Source organism: Blennius ocellaris (assembly GCF_963422515.1).
Source record: "Blennius ocellaris genome assembly, chromosome: 6".
NCBI lineage: Eukaryota > Metazoa > Chordata > Actinopteri > Blenniiformes > Blenniidae > Blennius > Blennius ocellaris.
This window is the reverse complement of record NC_137655.1, coordinates 18611111-18631906: the sequence shown is the minus strand read 5'-3', so window position 1 is coordinate 18631906 and position 20796 is coordinate 18611111. Positions and strand designations below refer to the sequence as shown.

At 41.8% G+C, this 20796-nt stretch overlaps 1 protein-coding gene across 1 annotated transcript; it reads right to left on the bottom strand.

Moving 5' to 3' along the window:
• Window positions 1-3950: 3950 nt before the first annotated feature.
• gja8a (gap junction protein alpha 8 paralog a) lies at window positions 3951-5240 on the bottom strand (the record flags this gene model as incomplete). Its single annotated transcript, XM_080497568.1, has 1 exon — window positions 3951-5240. The coding sequence occupies exon 1, from the start codon at window positions 5223-5225 to the stop codon at window positions 3951-3953; it is 1275 nt and encodes a 424-aa protein (XP_080353694.1). The 5' UTR covers window positions 5226-5240.
• Between the last annotated feature and the right edge of the window lie 15556 nt (window positions 5241-20796).

Genomic DNA, 20796 nt, shown 5'->3' with positions numbered 1-20796 from the left:
AAACTATCAACAGAAATTATGCATCGTTTACTCGTTGATGTACATGATCATAGCACATTTGACGCAAAAAAACCTACCTGATATGATATTTTAGATGTAAGTCTTCCCAGTAGTTCTCCGTTGAAATGTATGCGTTTCCAACGGAAGTGTGGGACAGAAGTAAAAGTGGGCGGTGCGGAATAAGGTCAACACCAGAAGAGTTACCTTGAGTGACACTGCCCCTCAGTGGTGACCGATCATCATTACAAGCTTTTATTACATTTCGTTTTGCTGAGAATAAAAGCTTGTCCAAGAATCAAAATTATGCTAAAGACCGTTTTCTTTTTAAACAAATTAAATATTTTTTGGGGTCAAATGAAGTAAATGTGTTGAATATTTTGACGGCGACAAATGATGGCAGCCAGGAATGAAGGGAACTGTAAAATCTGTTTCAACCCATAATTCCACCACTTGAAGTTTAATGTGTTTTTCTTCCACTTTTGATGTGAAATATTTTTTGTAAGTGGGGTTTTCAGAACGAGTGAGGGGATTTTCCGTCTCTTCGACCTCCATCATGAACCCAAAATTAATCATGCTGTATTGCGTTTCCTGCAGAACAAGAGGATACCAGACACCTCCTGAAAAAAAGGGCCATGGTACAAATTCTCCACGTAAACTTATTACCTGTATGGGATCTGATATTGTAAATCTAATATAATTTAGACGTTTTTTTATTTTTTCGAGTCTTAAACCATTACTGTATACAACTGAAGACCGTTTCTGTAATGCTCTTTATATTTTATCTAATTTTAATGATTTCAAACTGTATTGTATTTCAAACTGTATTTCAAACTTTAATGATTTTAAACTGTATTAATATTATTTTTAATTAACTTGCCTTGCATCGAAGTGAAATTGATGCCTTTTTCTCTTGGGATCTTCCATACAACTCTTCTTCTTCTTCTTCTTCTTCTTCTTCTATTGTACTATTATTAATATTATTATTATTATTATTAGTAGTAGTAGTAGTAGTAGTACTAGTAGAATTGTTGTTGTTGTTATTAATAATATTATTATTGTTATTATTATTTTTATTTTTATTTTTATTTTTATTTTTATTATTATTATTATTATTATAACAAAAAGCACAATGGTGACTGTGTTGCCTGTGATGCAGTGACTGTCTAATAACCTCATTTTATGAGAAAAATGTGAAACTTCCTTTATTAATGTCACTATAATGGAGGTCTAACTTCAGTTTTGGAACTGTGAAAAATCCATGTCGAGTGACCGAGTGTGTTTTGCAGAAGGATACTGACACAACACCTCTTGACCACGTGTGACTTTTTATTGCGCTGGTTCACATTTCAAAGGAAGACACTGCCACACATCTATCAGCAAAGAAGACTACAAGTTAGTAAAAAGGTTGTTGTTGTTGTTTTTTCTTTCCAAATATTAATCGTGTCTTCTTACAAAAAAAACAAGCAATTCAACAATCTTAAAATACAAAACTCATACATGACCAGTCATATTGATGCACAAAAGGACCAGCGTCATGCTTTTGATCTTAACATTGCTGTTTTCTTATGAATGAACAATAATGTTGTGATTCACTGAAGGCTCAGGCTGCATTGGATCATGTGAGGTGAAAAGATTATGGGTGTCACAAAACTTTCAAAGTTGCTTTCTCTCTCAGTGTTTCCAAGAGCTGTTTGATCATACCCCCAAAAAACCAACAGTGAGGTGTGTGCGTGTGTGTGTGTGTGTGTGTGTGTGTGTGTGTGTGTGTGTGTGTGTGTGTGTGTGTGTGTGTGTGTGTGTGTGTGTGTGTGTGTGTGTGTGTGTGCGTGTGTCTGGCGTACAGCCACATGTTTGAGCGAAAGTCTACATCATCTTAGTACGCTAACATCTACAAACGCACAACTCCATGCATCAACATCTTCACTTAATTGATTTATTGTATTAATGCTCAATATTTTACCATCGTAGTTACATCACAGAGACTCTGTTTTGCGTGCGTGCGTGTGTGTGTGTGCGTGCGTGCCTGCATAGGGGTCGTATACAGAATTGAAATTAATAAATACGGGAAAAAAAAGAAAGAAAAAAAAAGCTAACAAAACATCAAGTTCATAAAGGTCCCAGAGCAATATAACCACTTGCTACAATCTTATATTTGAGAATTTACATTTACAGTTAAGGCACAGAAAAGCATACAGTGGCAACAGTTGACTGAACAAAGCTGGAGTAGAAAGATATGTGATAAAATTGATGATCGCTTTAAAGGCTCAGCAAACTTTTAAGCATTAAGAGACTTTTTGCAGAGAGGTGTGTCTAATTTACTCTGAAAGCTCGTGCTGTGGCAGGGGCGCCTTCTGTCTGTCTTCACCGCCTCGGGTTTGTCAGATTAAAAACCTATGTTTTATTGACAATTCCAATGCTGCGTTTGAGTCGACAGTGAAATCAGTAAAAACGACTGTTCTGGAAATTATGTACACTATTAGACGTGAGGTCAGACTTTATGGACAGTGGAAATCGCACCCAAGTTTGTTTGTTTCTCTCCGAATTTGAAAGCATGTCAAATCTATTTTGTTTTCTTGTGGCCTGAGGATCTACTATGATGACATGAGATCAAGTTGAAAGATATATAGATATATAGATATATATCTATATATATATTTTTTTTTTCACTGCCAGTTCAAGGATGCTTGTTTTCATTGATGAGCACGGTTTCTTTTATTGTCTCGCCCCCCAACAATACTTTGTGCTGATGGTGCGCGATCTTTATCGCCCGGACGCCTGTTTGTACAGCGCGAAAAGAGAGGATTTGGCCTGAGGTCACTACTATAGTTCATTCTCTGATAGGGCAAAATGAGCCCTGTGCTTTTCAACAGACAGCTGATATCACAGTACACAGTTTTCTTAAAGGCTACAAAACTTAAGCGAATCTAAATTGGAGAGATGCTAAATCACATTGAAAAAAACATTTAAACATGTGGTCTTTTTTTTTTTTTTTTTTTTAGATTGATTTATTTTATTAATTTTTTTTTGTTGTTGTTGCTTGTTTGCTTTTCCACACCATATCAGCTGTGGCTGTGCTACTTGGTATATAAATATGAACAAGAGAGAGATGCTCCGAAATTGATCGCACATCTCCCTTCACTTGGAAAGTGTCCAGTAGAAACAGATGCATAAATGAGGCGTTAGGGAGGGTTGAGGGCCTTGCACAAGAGTCGGAAACCTCTGAATGTGCAAAAGAGGTATGCTCTTCTCAACCTGAAAAATGGACTCTCCCTCCTCTTTTCTAAAGAGCTGCGTACCTGCAAATGTACCGGCACTGGGGGGGGTGTTTTTTTTTCTACGCAAGGGCCCTCTCGTCCGCAGTGCTCACAGCCGCATGCTGCTTCTGCACTAAGTCACTGTCTGATTGGAACTGGAAGTCAGTGGCTAACTACAGCGCAAAGTACTGATTTTCAGACACACAATTATATTATAACTTTTCCCCTATCTACTCAAACCCCATGTAAAAATGTCTATTCCCACCCCCCCACCACCGATTGTTTATTATCGTAACTCGTTTTTTTTTTTTTTAAATAGAAAAGATGTTTTTAAAAATTTAACATAGATTTTCATCAAGTAAAAACATTTCACCTCTTGCACGTGTCCTTTTACATATGTCTTTTAAATGTAAGAACACACTTGGTTTAAAAAATGAAAAATACTCCTCTCCTCTTTCACTTCTACTTTTGCTGATGTTTCAATTTTATCACAAACACTCAGATTACTTTGGTGGATTTTTTTGTTGTTGTTGTTTTTCTCTTAGTATTAAATTTTTTTTTTCTGTTCTCCCTGTTGATTGTTGCTCCACTTTGGTTTTTTTGACCTGCCTGTTCGAGAGTGTGCTTCGTGCGTGCTCTCTCTTATAAGCCCAACATTTTGAGCGTGCAGGTGTGCATGTGCTTCCTCTCGCTGGCTCATACGGTGAGATCGTCTGACCTGGCCCTGCTGCTCGCTTTGCTCAGTCGGCTCAGCGGTCTGGTGTCTTCTATCGTATCTGCGGCCTCCATCCCCGCCTCGGCCGGAGGTACCGCTTCCCTGCTGACCGCCTGCTCTACCTCCACATCCTCATCCACAACCTCCCCCACCCTCTCTGCCTCTGCCTGCGGTGGCCGCACCTCCTCGGGCTCCTCCTCGTGTAAAGTCACCCCTCCTGTCTCGGTGGTCTGGGCGTAGGAGGGTAGAGTCTCGTCGTACACCTTGGAGATGTCCTCCATGGGCATCACCTCTTCAGCTTTCTCCTCCAGCCCCTGGAAGGGTGGGGTCCCTCTGCCGGCCTCCATGCCCACCTCCGCCAGGGGGTAGAGGTGGGTTACGGGGGGCGCTTTCTCCTCCTCCAGCAGCCTGTAGCCTTTGGCTCTCTGCAATGAGGAAACAGCCAGCGGGGGCAGGCTCTTTCCCGCTGGGGGCAGAGGGGCCGGGCCCTCACCTGGGCTCTGGGCCGGAGCCGGGGCTGGCTTTCGGAAGACAAAGCGAATCTTCTTCAGGCCCAAGTGGCTGATCTCCACGAAGTTGAGGAACAGAGAGACACAGGCCACGGCCAACATGAAGATGATGAAGACGGTCTTCTCCGTGGGGCGAGACACGAAGCAGTCCACCGTGTTCGGGCAGGGCCAGCGGCTGCATTTATAAAGCGGCAGGATGCGGAAGCCATAGAGGAAGTACTGGCCCACCACAAAGCCCACCTCAAACAGTGTCTTGAAGATAATGTGGCAGATGTAGGTCCTCAGCAGAGTGCCCTCCAGCCGGAACTTCTTGCTTCCTTTCGTGCTCGTCTCCTTAGTGGTGCGAACACTCCCCTGGTCGGGTGCCAGGGGGAGACGCTCCTCACTCAGCTCCTGCTGCCGACTGAGTTCCGCCTCCTCGCGCTCTTTGCGCTTCTCCTCCATGTGAACGTGGTGCACGGCGTGGCCCACGTACACCAGAGACGGCGTGGACACAAAAATGATCTGCAGCACCCACAGGCGGATGTGGGAGATGGGGAAGGCCTCGTCGTAACACACGTTCTCACATCCGGGCTGCTGCGTGTTGCAGACATAGTCAGACTGCTCGTCGCCCCACACAAACTCAGCCGCAGTCCCCAGGATGAGAATGCGAAAGATAAAGAGCACCGTGAGCCACACCCGGCCGATCACCGTAGAGTGCTCGTTAACTTCCTCTAAAATATTACCCAGAAAGCTCCAGTCACCCATGATCGGTCCGTAGCACTGCGGAATGAAAGGTGGGGTAGGGAGGGACACGAAGGGTGCAGTCGGGGAGGGAGGGTGGGGTCGGGAGGACGAACAGGGGGAGGGAGAGGGAGAGAGTGCCGAAAGTAAGCCATACTGGGGAGCAACATTTGAACTTTAAAATCTTTGAAAATCTAACCTGGAGATAATAATTTCACACAACTACACGTTTCTGCTGGAAAGCGCGAGAAAACTGCAGCCACGGAAAAAATGCACAAATCTTTTGTTTCCGTGTTGTTTCCGTCACGTGCAAAAAAATTCGAAATCAGTCAAAAGTCATCAACTAACTCTCGACTATTGAATTTAAAAAGGATTTGAACTGTAATGATGGCTGCTTTTCCGCGATGTAAACTGGGACTATTCACAAAAATATAAAGTGCATTTTGCTTTGCCCCCTCGAATAGTCACACAGCACAGCTCCTATCAAACCAGCCAAATAGAGATCAATAAATAACATCAAATCCACGTCTCCTTTTAAATCTCGATAAAGGGTAAAATGTAATCAAATGGGCAACTTGCCACAGCTGCGGCTCCGGCGAAGTTGAGTCCTGTCCCGTTCTCTTGGCACCCGGCAGGGAAAAGTGAACTTTTTTCTGCCCTCTTTCCCACCTAAAGCCCTGTCCTTGTCGCCCCACTGAGCAGATGTGAATGAATCGGCTCTGATGGTTGGTTTTTAGTTAGCTGCAATATTTAAGCTTGGAGCCAGACGGCCTTTATTTGCCGGGCGACGTGTGGTGACGCAGGAGACAATAGGATCAACAAAGCCAGAGCGGGGATGTATGGGAGCAGGCCTCAGGCTCCCACACCAACATGGACAGTGTGCGGCCCGGGGCACCGGGTCCACGGCGCGGCGGCGCGGCTCCATGCCTGCATCTTACATACTGTGTATGGAGACGCACGGACGCAGTAGAGGAACCCGACGGCCGCAGAACGCGCCTCCAGCTGTGCTGCCACGACCGGCGCTACAGCAGGTCAGCGGCGGACCGTCGGCTCACGCAGGGACGAAGGAGAGCCGATGTCCCCCACGCAGTCGTACTTGACATTGTTGTTCATACTGTCCAGCAGCATGAAGCACGAGGTCAAATCCAGCGAGTTTAAATTCATTAATTCACACCACTGCTTGTAATAGAAGCCTCAGAAATCATTGTTTTATGGTAGAAAAGAGCGTCGCTGGATCTTTCTCTTTCTCTTTCTCTTTTTTTTTTTTTTGATCGCCTGAATGAATGACCTTTCATTACTATGTCAGGCATGCAGTTTCTCTCATTCTGTACGGGCTTTACAGGATACAACTACTTTAAAATCATTTACGAACTGCATTTACACTTCAACATTTATAATTGTTAACGTTAATGTTAATTGTGGCACATGCTGACAAGAACACTGACTATAAAAGCAGGGAGAGATTATATTATAGAATATATGAAGAAATCAGGTTGTCATTCAAACAGCGCTACAAACAAATGGTGTTCACCAGGTACAGGAAAAAAGAAGATTACTATTGCAACAACACACCATCAGCAGGGTAAAACTAACTGGTCCAGCTCACGTTCCCTATTAGTGGGTTAAAAACATCGAATTAACAAAAAGAAGCGACGCTTTTCAACGCTTGGGTTACTGACATTTATGAAAGCTTGAGTCTGTAATTGGTTGAGGGCTGAGGGTAGGATTTAATAAGTTTATGCTTCTTCCTGCTACTTTTCCATCAAGTAAAATGTGCCTTGTATTCATTCTTTTGTTTTTATTTATTATATTTTAAATTAAATCAAATGAGCAAACAAACAAATCAAAGACTTGTAAAAAGATGTAGGAGTTTATAGTGACCCTAGGATTTGATTGGAATGATTTATTTTGCAGGAGAGTTTTGTCTGATGCTCTTTAATGAGAAAGTAACAGCAAGATGGAATAATAAGCCTTTTAATTGACTGGATAAATGATTGGTGCTCCAGAGTTTCTTTGCAGATTCTAAACGTTTCTAGTTCCCACAGCAGGTGGATGTTTTCGGCACTATTATGTTCTTCTCCACAGATCTAAACATTAGTTTGTCGTTCCAAAACTCAAATATCATTAACTCAGTTAATTCTCAATTCAACGCTGTATTTTCATATTTTCTTTTTGTTTTGATCGTCATCTTAGCATGATATGAATCTTATCAATACATTTGTCAGACGTTCTACATCAGTCTCGCCTTCATAATCAAATACCGTTCTGAAACGTGTGTTTTCTCGTAGCGGAGTGTGTCTGCCTCTGTGTGTACTTATATCATCATATCTGTGTCACTTAGCTGGAATGTGAGGAATGTGAGTGCACTGACAGCACACACTGAAATGTCTCTATTCGGTGAGCATTAGTCAAACTTTACCGGACCAGGGGAGAAAAACAATCGTCAAAAATCTTTGATCTCAAAGTTTTTCCACAGAGAAAAGCAGCAGCGGCAGTGGACAACAGAGATCTGTGTCCAATCTCACACGTTGCATCTTTTTTTTTTTAAGCAAACGAATTACATGTTTTAAACTGAGATAAATTAATCAAACTTGCCACTGGAGACATATACAACAGAACCATGTTTGGAGCAGTTTCCATTTTCAAAACTTCACTATAGAGTTTCTTCCTTCAGAGAAATCTGTCGTCAGGCAACACAAACCAAACATTGGAAAATTACAAATATAACAGTAAAAGCAGTGAAATAAAGTTGCAGGAAAAGACCTAAAACCAAAACCTGCATAGACGTGCTACTCAGGTTAAGACCAGTTAAGCAAATTCAATGTGCATAAACAGCTTTACAAATGAATACATGTCATCACCAGGTCAGGGCTCCAGTCAAGGGGGTTCTGCTGTGGGACGGCTCCTCCTACTATATCCTAGCTGATCAATTTATAGCAAGTTCCTCGATTTTTTTCAGCTCCATACCCAAAATATATGGTGATTTGTCTGGACCTGAGAAGTTACTTAAATTAAAAAATATTATATACCCATCCTATTTATTTAAATGTGTTTGTTAAGACCCTTGTGAAGTAAAATGCTAAATCCAGTTGTATTAATGTGTTTAGGACAGGATGGCTGGTTAGAATCCTCTGTCCGTCTCCAGTAGCGGAGCAGATTGTTTTATACTGCAAATCTTTTTACAATTTTATCTCCATCAAGGGATGTTCTGGATCCTTGTTGCTCCCAGTGGTGGCTGAGTCCCCTGCAGGGCAGCTTGAGTGACATGTTTTTTTAAATTTTGTGTGATAATGTGCTTGATTATATTCCTGTGTTACAAAGATCAATTCAGTTGACTTTCGCTCCCACTGCCTTTCTGTATGGATTGTTTAAGGCTTCCTTGCATAACCCCAAAAATTGTGGGTTTCATTTATTTTATTCAACCTCCAGTGACACTGAAGGACTCGTACTGTCTAAAGATGGTCGACTGAAATTCACCCACATTAGCTATAGTTGCCTTTTAAAGAAAAGCCCTACAAAATTATAATTAGACTTACCTGTTCTCCATTTAATATAAACAGTTCTGCAGTTGGACAAGTATATACTGGCCAATTCAAATACATTCTTTTATTGTAAAATGATTCATGACTCATCATGTTAACCGCTTCCTTCTGCACAGAGCAACATCACATCATTATTATACTAACAAACGAACAAAAAAAAATCAAACCCTTCATCAAACACATTTGTTTGTTTTCAAATGTGTCTAATTATATCAACAACCTGCGATTGCGTTGGAAAGGCCACCCTGGAGGACGAGATTTCAGACTCAGGTTTTAAGAAAACGTTTTTTTATTTTGGAAAGTGTGACTGATGGTTTTAACATGAATATGTTGTGGCTTCATGAACTTTGAACACAGATTTTCCTAAAGAACAGCTTATCAGCAAGCCGCGACCGGATGCTCTACATACTACATACATTGTGTGCCGACGCAGAAGTTTTCCATCATCAGAAAGGACCTGCTGCGTATCAACAATAAGATCCTGTTGTGCCAACATTTAATACATTTGTTATAAAAACCACACAGCGACTTGGGAAAAGTTTATTTGAAAAACGCTCTTGTTTGTCTGCCATGTAAACTGTTGAAAACCGGCCCTCCTGTAAATCACTGATGCACCAAATTAAAGGAAGGAACCAAACCATTACATGGCAGCCTGAAACGGTCAGTTTATTTGCAGTGCGCCAACTCGTTTCCCTCCATGCAGACAAAGTTCCAGCTGTCAGCAGCTTGATTCCCAAGAAGTATGGTTGTTCAACAATCCCTCTAAAAAAAAAGAAGAAGAAGAATCACACCTGTAGATACTGCTGATACTTCTTTTGCCGTCATTTTGTGATTCTCGCTATTCCAAACTGGTTTTCAGGCTCTCTTCGAGTCTGATTTCTGCCCTGATGTGTTTCACCTGTGGCTGAGCGTGTGATTGTCTTCACCTGGCGGCGTGAGAATATACTGGACGTCTACCGTTGGTTCCATCTGTCTTTCTGTGTCAGGAGCTCTCCAATGTCTCATTCTGTGGCGTGCGTGTTCAGACTTACCAGTGTCTCTTTATTGTCTCCAACTATCTTGAGGACATTGTTATTTTGGTTATTTGGACATTTTTCGCATTGGAAAACGCAAAAAATCCCCCATCCGTAACATGTTTGGCTTCCTCGCTTCTTGTTGCACTGCCCCCTACAGTTTTTGCATGCCCATAGTATCTCTGAACAAGGTGTATATGTGGATCTGTGCCAATGAAGATTTATTTTTTTATTTTTTTATAAACATAGAGGGGGAAATATCTGTTTTAATGAAAAAAACAACAATGTATGTGTAAACGTGGACTGATCATTCAGCTTCTCTCAAATTAGGAATGTGATATCTGACATGTGACCCATCATATTATTGTCCTATGTCCTAAATCATCTGCTTGAGTTTATTTCATTGGCTTGATATCCTGGAGCATCACAGGAGAAAATGAAATGATTGGATGGATACAATTAGCCTTCATTTATCCAGGCACCGTGATATTTTCTCATATTCGGACGTCCCTAATTAAAAAAAAGAAAAAAGAAAAGAAAAAAGCCCAAATACTCTCGTTCTCGTCTGTCGTGCGAGAGAGAAGAGAAGCCATGTTCAGAACTCAGTGGAGGCATCAGGGTGTATCCAGTGAGCCGGGGGACCAGGGGACTCCCTTTAAAGAGCTGTGTGTTGGTATAGTGGTCGCTTGCATGCTAAGCCCTACGGTGGGCCCGTGAATGGCACCAGGGATTTTACACAAAGACATGATGTCATGATGCAGGGCGCGGACCCTATTGAGCGCACGCAGTGAGGCGTGAGGCCAGATTAGACCTCTGAAGCAGGGCACCAACTGCCCGTTAATCAGAATGCTAACACGCTAACAAACATATCGTACCCCAATCTGCCTACAGAGCGATGGTGCCATGAGCTTCCTGCTCGCGGGGCCTTTGAGAGGCAGGAAGTAACAGAAATCTTACTTTTGTAATGACCTTATCCATCTCGTGCAGTTTAAGACACCTGTTAACAATATTCATTATATGATTCAAATGAGTTGGCACAAGGCCGGTTTGGCTTGGCTTCTTTTTGAACCTCTGGCACAATGAGGACCTCCAGCCACTCCCCCGGAGAAAAACACACAAGTACTTCAGAGTGCTAAAAAAAAAGCCTTTTAGCAAATTCATGTAACGTATTACCATACGTCTTGGCACCATGAAGGACGACGGGAATTTCTCCACCAAGGATTTATTGCAGCAACTGAAAGGTCTCGGCTCACTATTTAAAGACGCTGTCATCAACATTTTTAAACTCAAGGCCAAGCAGCAAACTTCATTTATAAAACACTTTTCAGTTGAAAAGATTTAAAAGACAAAGATAAATGTTTGCCCTGTTCACTGCGTTTTATCTCGGGATGCTCCGGTTTAATCCCATTTCCTAAAAAAATAAACAAACATGGATTATACGAGTTGCCTGTGTGTGTTGGTGAGACAATGTTTCTTTGTGTTTGTCCTGGAGTGGACCTATGACCTGCCCTGGGTGAATCTTGCCCCAGCTCTGGGTCAACTGGGACCTGCTAGAGCCTCTAGTACATCCCTGAACTGGATAAAGCAACGTCGAAGACAGACGGACGGAGATTCGTTCCCACTATACGTTTTTAGAAGTCTGAACCTCATGAATATCAGGCATGTGCATCCGATCACACGAAAGACTGGAAGGAGTGTACGCTTAAAGATTAGAGTACGTGTGATGACCTTTAAGAACTGTTTTTTTTACCACGTTTAAAAAATTGATGCAAACTGGAAAACCCACTCTTGTGAGTGTGGTGAAAGACATTTCTTCGGCTGCTTCACCTCGACTGTTGTTTTCAACACTTTATTATGACGTGATTTCTGTGTACCTTAAGCTTTGCCTTATACCAGAACGTCCCATTTCCACTTTTTTGTACAGGCGGGGTCTGAACACTCCACTGAATGCAGGCGATGCAGTTTCCAGTGAAACGTTCAAAACATTCATTTGAATACTCTTGTTTGGACAAGAGGTCACTCATGGTGTTAATCTCGGTTGATCGCATACAAAACACATGCAAAACGATCTATTTGCACACGCATGCACTGAAGCCCGTTTCATGCAGGATCTCAGTAGATCTGGAACTTAGTATCAAGGTGCCACATGAAAAAAAACAAAAACCCTGACAATTAAATTATTTCTTTCTTAAGAATTCCTAATAATTTCAAATATATTGGGGGAAACTGCAGTCTCAGTCTGTAATTTATGCTCCTGCTGCAGTTCTGCTCCTCCACTAAATCCTCTGGGCCTTACAGGCGGGGAAAATCCCTTACTTATTAGACACAGCAGTTTGCATGTATTGCATACTTGCAACTTGATTTGAACGGTCTATTGAAGCTGGTAGGGGGCATCATTGACCCAACAGAGGGCTCTCAATCCCCTACATGCATGTGAACCAGTGCAAAACATCCCTCTGTCACTGTGAACCACCGTTTAAATCCTTCTCAAACTTCAACTTGATATGAGGTGAATAAAGACAGAGATTACTAAAGTATTCCTCGCTTAATTTTTTTTATTGAAGTTCCGTTACTTTAATCCCCCGAGCAAGAGGGCAGAGCTTAAATGAGATCCCACTGCATCAGCTACTGCAACAGTACGTCAAGTGGAGACGATCATTATTACTTTTTCATTTTTCTAAGTCTTATTTCATAATTTACAGACACAATATGTCAAGAGCCTCAGTATGGGAGCCGCAGTAATGTCTGTGTTGAACAAAAGGTATCACCCTTACTTTATATTGTTTAATATGTTAATACTTTAATTATTCATTGTTGATTTATAATGTTAACTAATTGCACTTTTGTTGTAACCACATATATGTGGACGGGCACTGTGGTTGCATTGGGCAAACAAAGTACAAAGGCATATTTGGCCTGCAGGATGCAAATTATTCACGGAACTTCAGGTAATGCATATATGTTAGCAGGTTAAGAGTGTCTTGTGTTTCCATTAGAAGAATAAAAATCTAAGTTACCAAATCCATGCATGCTTGGTGTTCAACAATAACTTAACTCAATAAAAAATGCTTCAAGCATTTTCAAAATATAATTATTAAACAATTAAGAAATTAATTGTAAATCCCCAGCATATATTTACATTTATGCATACGTTCAGTTAATAAATAATCCTTAATCAAATCATCAATCTGTCAAGAAAACAATAGGGAGATGTCAGAACAGCAAGATGAAAACAAGGCAGTATATATAATTAAAAAAACAAAAAAAATGAGACAATAAATAAATAATGTCCTCTAAATAAAATGATTTAAAGGTCATTTAAAGTGGGTGGGATCTGTGTTTAGGGGCTTAATAGCAGAGGGAATGACTTTGAGTGGCGATTAGGTTTTCTTTCTGGCACGTTATTATTATCATCTGCCTCGTTATTATTATCATCTGCCTCAAGTCATAAGAGAAAATTCCTTTGATAGAGCACCATCTGGTTGCCTGGTGATTCTTTTTCCTCTTCCAGCTACTTCTTCCTCCAGAAGTCCCTTCGGGGAGCTCCAATAATTAGAATCACCAGTTCACCTCAAACTGAGGGTTTTTTTTTATTCCGAAGGAATATTCTCACCGTGAGGTGAGAATTATAACCACTGGAGTAAATCGAGAATATATAGAGCTTTCACTGGTTTAATTTAACATTGAGAAAACATTTCAACTGTATTCAAAACATTTTTTAATATGCATTCAATGAGGCTGTTGCACAACCCAGGATCCAAACATAATCTCACAATGTGTACAGAAAAACAAAATATAACGATGACCTTTCACGAACACGGATTTATTCACAATTCAACATGAACACATCTTATTGGATGATGTGTTGGAAATTAAGTAAAAAAATAGACAAAAATTCACTTGCACAAGTAGAAAGACAAACATGAATGGACTCGTTTGTTTGAGTGTTTTTCACTGAATACAATCAAACAATTTGTCAGTAAGAATAAGTCTATTGTTGTTTCTGTGTATAATAATTTGTCTTGGGGATGAAAGCATCAAGCGAATATGTTTTAACAAGGCTTTTAACTGTGATGTTTTTTATGCAGAACAGTTGCAACTGGTAATGGATTCCCTCTGGGTGTGTTCTGGCTTTATGACATGACGCCACAAACATTTTATATCCTGCCAGGAAGCACATCACTCCAAACAAAGCTCACCACACAGGGCTTTTAAAAAAAAAATATATATATATAATTTTTTTTTTCTAAGCTCATAAAATCACCTGAACTTCTCATGACTGGTCAGTCATCCGTCGCTCCGCGGACACAGAGGAGGCATTCACAGCAGGTTTACAGAGATGCTATCAGCGATGCCCTTCACAGATAAGACATGACCTGAGGGCAGCGCCGCGTCTCATGACATAAGCACAACACTAAGACCTCAATGGTTCAAGGCTTATGCTTAAAGACAGAGATACACTTGTTTCGAAACACTTGTTTTTTCAGGGCGCAGAACACACGTCAATACATATTCGTGCGCATGTTTGTGAGTTTCGTCGCTTTCCTTTGTGTCTCCGTGACCTGCTGCCTCAGACACAAAGCCTTCACTTTCTTTTTTCTCCCCCCTCTCTCTCTCTCTTTGTATGTTGTCTTTATTTCATTGTTTTCATGAGTCATCAGTCTGTGTCCATTTCTTTTGTTTCGAACGAGTCGGACTTAAGATATCCACGTATTTCCCTGCAAAATGTCTTTGTCACACGTCTCGCCGCTCCATCTCGCTCTCAAATGGGAAAGTCCTTCCAAGGCGAAATTTCTCATTTCCTTTCAGAACTTGAGCTGTCGTTCATTTCCAGGCAATGGTGAGAAAGTGTGAAAACATTTTCAAAGCCGTTAAAAATCGGCAGGGTAAACACCGGTGGCACAGCGGCCGCCCGCTTCATTAGCCAACGGAAACTGGGGAGAAGGTAGATAAAAGCCACACTTCATGGAAACGTACATTTGAAAGATGTGCCGGCCTGTCAGAATGAGTTTGTACACATAAATACGCACACGTTCACTCCCGACATAAGTTAGATTAATGCACACATGGGTTTTTACAACATGTGTCACATCTGGTCCTGTGCCAGCACATTGTGTTTTTCGTAGGGCTGAGTCCTGGTATCCCAGCTGGACTGTGGCTCTGCCATTGTGTTTGGGGCGGGCAGACTTGTTGGATTTGGACCGGACCCACTGTCCTCCGTGTGCTCGGCTCCTCGCTTTAGACGACCGCCGCGCGGGACGGAGTCTCTTTAGATTTTTAGCATTACCAGGCCTGTTTAACACACTTTTACTACAGGAACTGGCAAAACAAAAGCAGCCACGTTACACGAAACCTTAAATGCAAAGAGAATCGGCATGCGTCATCAACGGACCCAAAAAATAAAAAATAAAAAATTTAAGTTTGTTCCTTGATAAATATTTGACACCGGTTATTGTGTGACGGTTTGCTGGAGAGTTAAATACAGATTGATTGTTGGTGAGATTACACGAGAGAGCAGCGTGTTTAAATAGTGGGAAGACTGAACTGTTTGGACTCACTACCTGCATTTGTGCTTAACGTTTCCCTTTCCCATGTCCTGTTACCACGCCAGCACACGCCACCCTCTCCTGCCTGAGGGCCGACTTTCAGGCTTTAAAGGAGCCACGAGTGACAAGTGAGTTTCAATAAGAAAACCCGTATGACGCCAAAAGGTTTAACCGGTTGAGTGCTTGGATCAAATACTTTGTCTATTTCGATAGTTTCTTTTGCATTTGCATTCATTATATTCCTAAATCCACAACATTCACACATGTATGAGGGTTTCATAGGTTGGTTGTGTAGTTTTTATAGTGTAGCAGCAGCAGCATGTCTTTTCTGTACAATATGTCTTCCTTTCAATTTTTTTTTTTTTTAAAGGATTTGTAATATATATGAGTGAAATACTTAATTAAAACACATTTTTTAGAATTGAACTATACGTTAGGGAATGTTTCAAAGAAGCTGCACTGAAAAATAGTGGCAGAGTAATTATTGTACAAAGGATTAATTGGTTCATATGATCCTGGTTTACAAACCAACACTGAAGAAAACCAAGCCGGGAGGAAGATTAGTTCTGATTTGGTCACATAAGTTGATCGGGGATCAATGAAACTGAGCCTGCTTACATCACTCTCTGTGAAAACATGAACCCCGAAAATCAATTTCTGTATATCAATAAATAAGAAAACAAGGATCGACGAATCAGCGAGAAACATTATCAGAGAAATGTCAGCTTTAATCCAAGGAGACATGAACCAACGAGAGACGACAAAAACAACCATATGCAGGTATGAGGATAAAGAGAGAGGATGTTGAATGAAGGTCTCAGCCTGCATTTTGTAGCCTATTGTAGACTTCACCTTCTCTTATGATTCTTAACCTTTTATTTACAATTGTTTCAACATCGATTATTGAATCGAGTTTTCATGAAAGTGGCCCCCGAGACAGAATACCATCCAAATGTGTGCAGAAGAAGTGTGGAGTCTTTTCAGGAGTGTGAAGGTCAGCGAAAGCCCCGGTCTTGATGCTATCACGGGCCAGACTGTGAGAAACTGTGCTGAACCGCTGGCGGATATTTTATTTTTTCATATTTAATGTCTAAAACACATCCGCATTGTTCCACATCTTTGGAAAAGACTCAGATCGTTGTGCCTGTGCCAAAGAACAAAGCTCCAGCGTCCCTTAATGACTTCAGACCTGCAGCGCCAACCTCCCTCCTCACGAAGTCCGTCCGGGATAAATCAGGTCCAAGGTCCAAGGTTCAACTTCAACTTTGATATTCCCAAGGGGCAATGCGATGTAGAGCCAGAACAGCAATATAACATAGATAAACGAAATCCCCTCCGTAACAGAGGATGATGCAGTGTTGCACTCTTCTCAAACCACACCCACTTAGAACTGCATCCAGCCACACAGCAGTATTTTAGCAGATATGTTCCACACACATAAAAGATGCTGGTGAGTGGAGTGAAAAGCTGCTGCAAAATTGCTCATTACACACTGGACAACCTGAGTAATGTATACACAATGAGAACCTTGGGGAAAAAAGAAAAAAAACCTCAGGCAAAGGCAGATTTCAGAGATTCAACGATTATTATCAGGTCATCAGTTCAGTTACGTTACTAAACACAAGAACTCTTTCATTCCAACCGCTATTGGACGGATCAGTATTGTGGGGCGTGTGTATTGTATGAATTATGTTTTCACCACAACATAAGGTCATTTCCACTGAGCATGTGCAGCAGGAGAGTTGTGGGCTCGGGAGCAGATTGTGGTTCACGCTCAGTGAGAGACAACAAGTCCGGTCACACTTTAGAGCAGCTCTGGGTTAAATAATTGTGAAGTACAAGGGACCTGTTCTCTAAATCATGAGAGAGTGTGTGGGACTGAGGGGCCTCTGTTCCTGATGCACGGACATTTCGTACGGACAGACGATGACGTTGGACCGCTCTTCCGGTTGATTGTCAACCATAAAAACTAGAAAGCTGGTCTCAAAAAGTTCACCCAAAACACTACAAAGGTTTTGCATTTTTCGCTTGAGACCATTGTGACGCGAATGAACCCCTAAGCTAATATTTCCCCACAGAGAGCTGTGAGCTCTGGTGACCTGGAGAAGTGAACCTATTGAGCAGGTCGAAGTTTTCCTGGTTGGATTTCCACTGTTGGTTCAAGACTCTTCATCCCCTCCAGTTACTCCCCTGCAGCAGCAGCCCACTGCTCGGAGTACGTTTAGTTAAACAATGGATGTTAAAAAAAAAAAAAAAAAAAAACACAAAAAAACAGTGTCTCGACTTCAGAGGACCACTTTTAGGAGATTTTTCTCAACCGTCCTCAACAGCTTCATGTGGTCCAAGAGAGTGAGAGAGAGAGAGAGAGAGAGAGAGAGAGAGAGAGAGAGAGGTGAGAGACAAGGCAGGAATTGTTCTCACCAGCAAAGGAGGAAGTGGAAAAGCAGCTTCCTCTCTGTGCAACGCTGAGCACTATGGGAGGGAGAGGAGAATCGAGGTGCACACAATGGAGCGAGCGCTGGGCGGAGGGCAGACGGGAGGCGTGAGCGGAGGAAGGATGTAAGAGCTGTGTGTGACTGGATGCGAGGATCTGGATGAGAGAGGCCGAGGTCTTGGGATGAGTGTCTGGAGTTCAGATGACGTGGGAAACGAAGAGAATTCCTCGACTGTTGGGCATGTGTTGAGTTTCACTTGATTGATGGACCCACGTTCCCACAATATCCCAACATTTCCTTTTCTTTCTTTTTTTTAAGAAGCCGCATTTATTGCGGCTTCCTTGCATTCAAGCGAGGTGCGAACGAAACCTTTTCTCACTGCTCTGGGAATTTGCGCAAAGAAGTTTATTAATTATGCTCCCATTGTGACGTCACAGTCTGTTGCCCTGCTCACATAGACAGCGAGCGACGAAAACGTGGCGTAATCTTTCAGTTTTCATTAAAGAACAGCTTCACCTTTCAGACCGAAATGTTTTGAAAACATATAAAACACCAGAAAACAATGTATTTTGCATGCCAGTCCACTAATTGGTATTTTCGCTATTTATGTAAGCATTACAAACTAAACATTCTTTGTTGTAGAGACCCGATCAGTATTTGATGTATGTTTTATAAAAGAACAAAAAAACAAAACAGACACACATGAAGGGAAAAAAATGTTTACTGCAACCGTGGATCCACACATTTCAGAAAAGTTGCATTTAAGTGAATAACCAAAATACAATGAAAGTTTTCTGTATTCTCTTTTCATGTAAAAAGGCCTCTATGGGAATTTTAATCAATAACACAGTTTAAAGTAATGGAACTGTAATGCTGCAGTTTTTTTTCAGTCATGGTTACTATGATAAAATGAGTCACAATTACCAACTTTCAACGGACTTGTTAAATATTACTATATAATATAGAACTGCTAAAGAGGCTAAACTAGACTATATATCAGGAGCATTATGGGATGCTTCCATCTCCACAGAGGGTACAGCTCTGTTACTGTTTCTCTAAACTCCACAGCCACAAAATCCCCGGGAGCAAAATGACTTGATGTCAGCCGTCAATGGTCTGCGTGTCAGGATCTGCCCTGCATTCCATCTGCAGTGAGCCGGGGTCCGCTGCTTGCTCCCCACCACCCTCTGCAGGATAAACCAACCGCCTGAAATGGACGAAGGGTTTTAGCGTTCTTTATCTATTCTCAGGTTCCACAATGTTGTTACACTTTTGCAGGGGAAGGTAGGAGTATCCAAATATTTTGTTCAAGTAAAGGTAGAAAGAAGGCATCCAAAGACATTACTAAGAATATGAATATTAAAGTCATTTGACAGTTAGGAACGTTGTTGGTTTTAGTCTTGCACATCTATGCTAATCTAAAAAAAGAAAAAAAAACATGTGGGAGACATTGTATTTTTTAATGAAGGTCTCAGAATCAGTTTAAAGCACAATGTTGTAACACTTTCAACCATAAAATAATTTCTCAGGGTCATTATAGATCGGATAAAAGGGTCACTTCACACTGGTGGGGATTTTCACGTTGGCTGTTCACTGGATAATTGGTGATACTGATCCATCCAACCCTCCTTCTGTCAATCCATGTTTTATAATGTTTAATCCAACTGAGGATCATTGGGGTTGGAGCTCAAATACATCTTTGTGGATCATGGGAAGAAACCAGGAGGAAACCAGTACGTGCCCAGGAAGAATAAGCTAAAGTTTTGTGTTTCTTTCACTTCAAAAGGTCCTGAGGCAGAAGAGCATCGACTTTACTGTTTAACTTCGTGTTGAGATCAGTGAAAGTGGCCCAAAACTTTCGATTGTTAAACCAAAACAAAAAGCTTAAAGGCACCAAAACGTGCCACGGCACAAAGACATTGTGTTCATTTCAATGATATGCTTCTGTTGTAATAAAATAAATGCCTTTAAGATTTGAATTTAAGCCCTCAGAGTCAAAGTTCAAGTTTCCTACCAATGCTGGGAATCGTCCTGTTGGTGAATTCTGAAACCGACGCGGAAAAAAACAAAGACAAAAGGAGGATGAAAGCCAAGAGGGTTTTTATAACAAAACATGTATCTGGGGTGATCGAGGTTCAGAGAAAGGCAGATTAAGAGGGGAACACTGCGGGCACACATGTTGCTTGGGGGCAGGAAGAGCAGACTGAAGGGCTGGAGGTCGATTTGAGAGGAGGGTCACACCCTCTTTGTCCCTATCAGGGGAACACATGGCCAGACACAGGATGATTTCATGCCTCCGGGTCCTCCAGTCAGCCAGCTGCCCGACACAATGTTATCTGCGGATAGGAGTGCCGGCACACACGGTCAAACCCTCGGCCACCCGTGAAAGTTTCTCACAGATGGTTTCGGAGGGCAATAATTTACAATTTAATGGCATTTACTCACATGGAATCCACGTCACTCTAACAATGACTTATACAAGCAGGAAGTCGTAAAACTCGTGGTAAAGTTTTGTTATTCCTTAAACATGAAAACCACTTGTGACTGTGTGTAATTTGTCACATCAAGTGTAAAACTCTCGACCTTCGAAACAAAACAAGCTCTTAATAACAAACAGGGGCTGCATTTTAAACTCCTTTAATTTCCTTCCCATTGACTTTGGCTGCTGACCTTGTGTCGTATAAGGAGTATAGATACACACCCTGCGTCCGTCCTCAGTCACCATACTGACAGAAAACATGGTCGCTGGACAAAGTCAATCTGTTCACACACACACACACACACACACATATAGCCCGTCTGTCCACATGTCTGGGTCGCCTGGTGGTCTTGTGTGAGGGGTCTCGTCGGTATCCCTCTTCCTGCGTTTGTTGGGCCGCTCCTTCACCACGGCGGCACGCCGCGATGCCCGAGAGTCCGTGGTGTGGCAGCATGGGGGGGAAAACATGGCATTAAGGGTCCGCGCTTCCTTCGCTTCTCTCCACATCTTGATAACCTTGTTCTTTCGTAGGGTGGGAGAGGAACCGGCGTGGTCCACTGCATGAGGCTTGTTTGCTTTC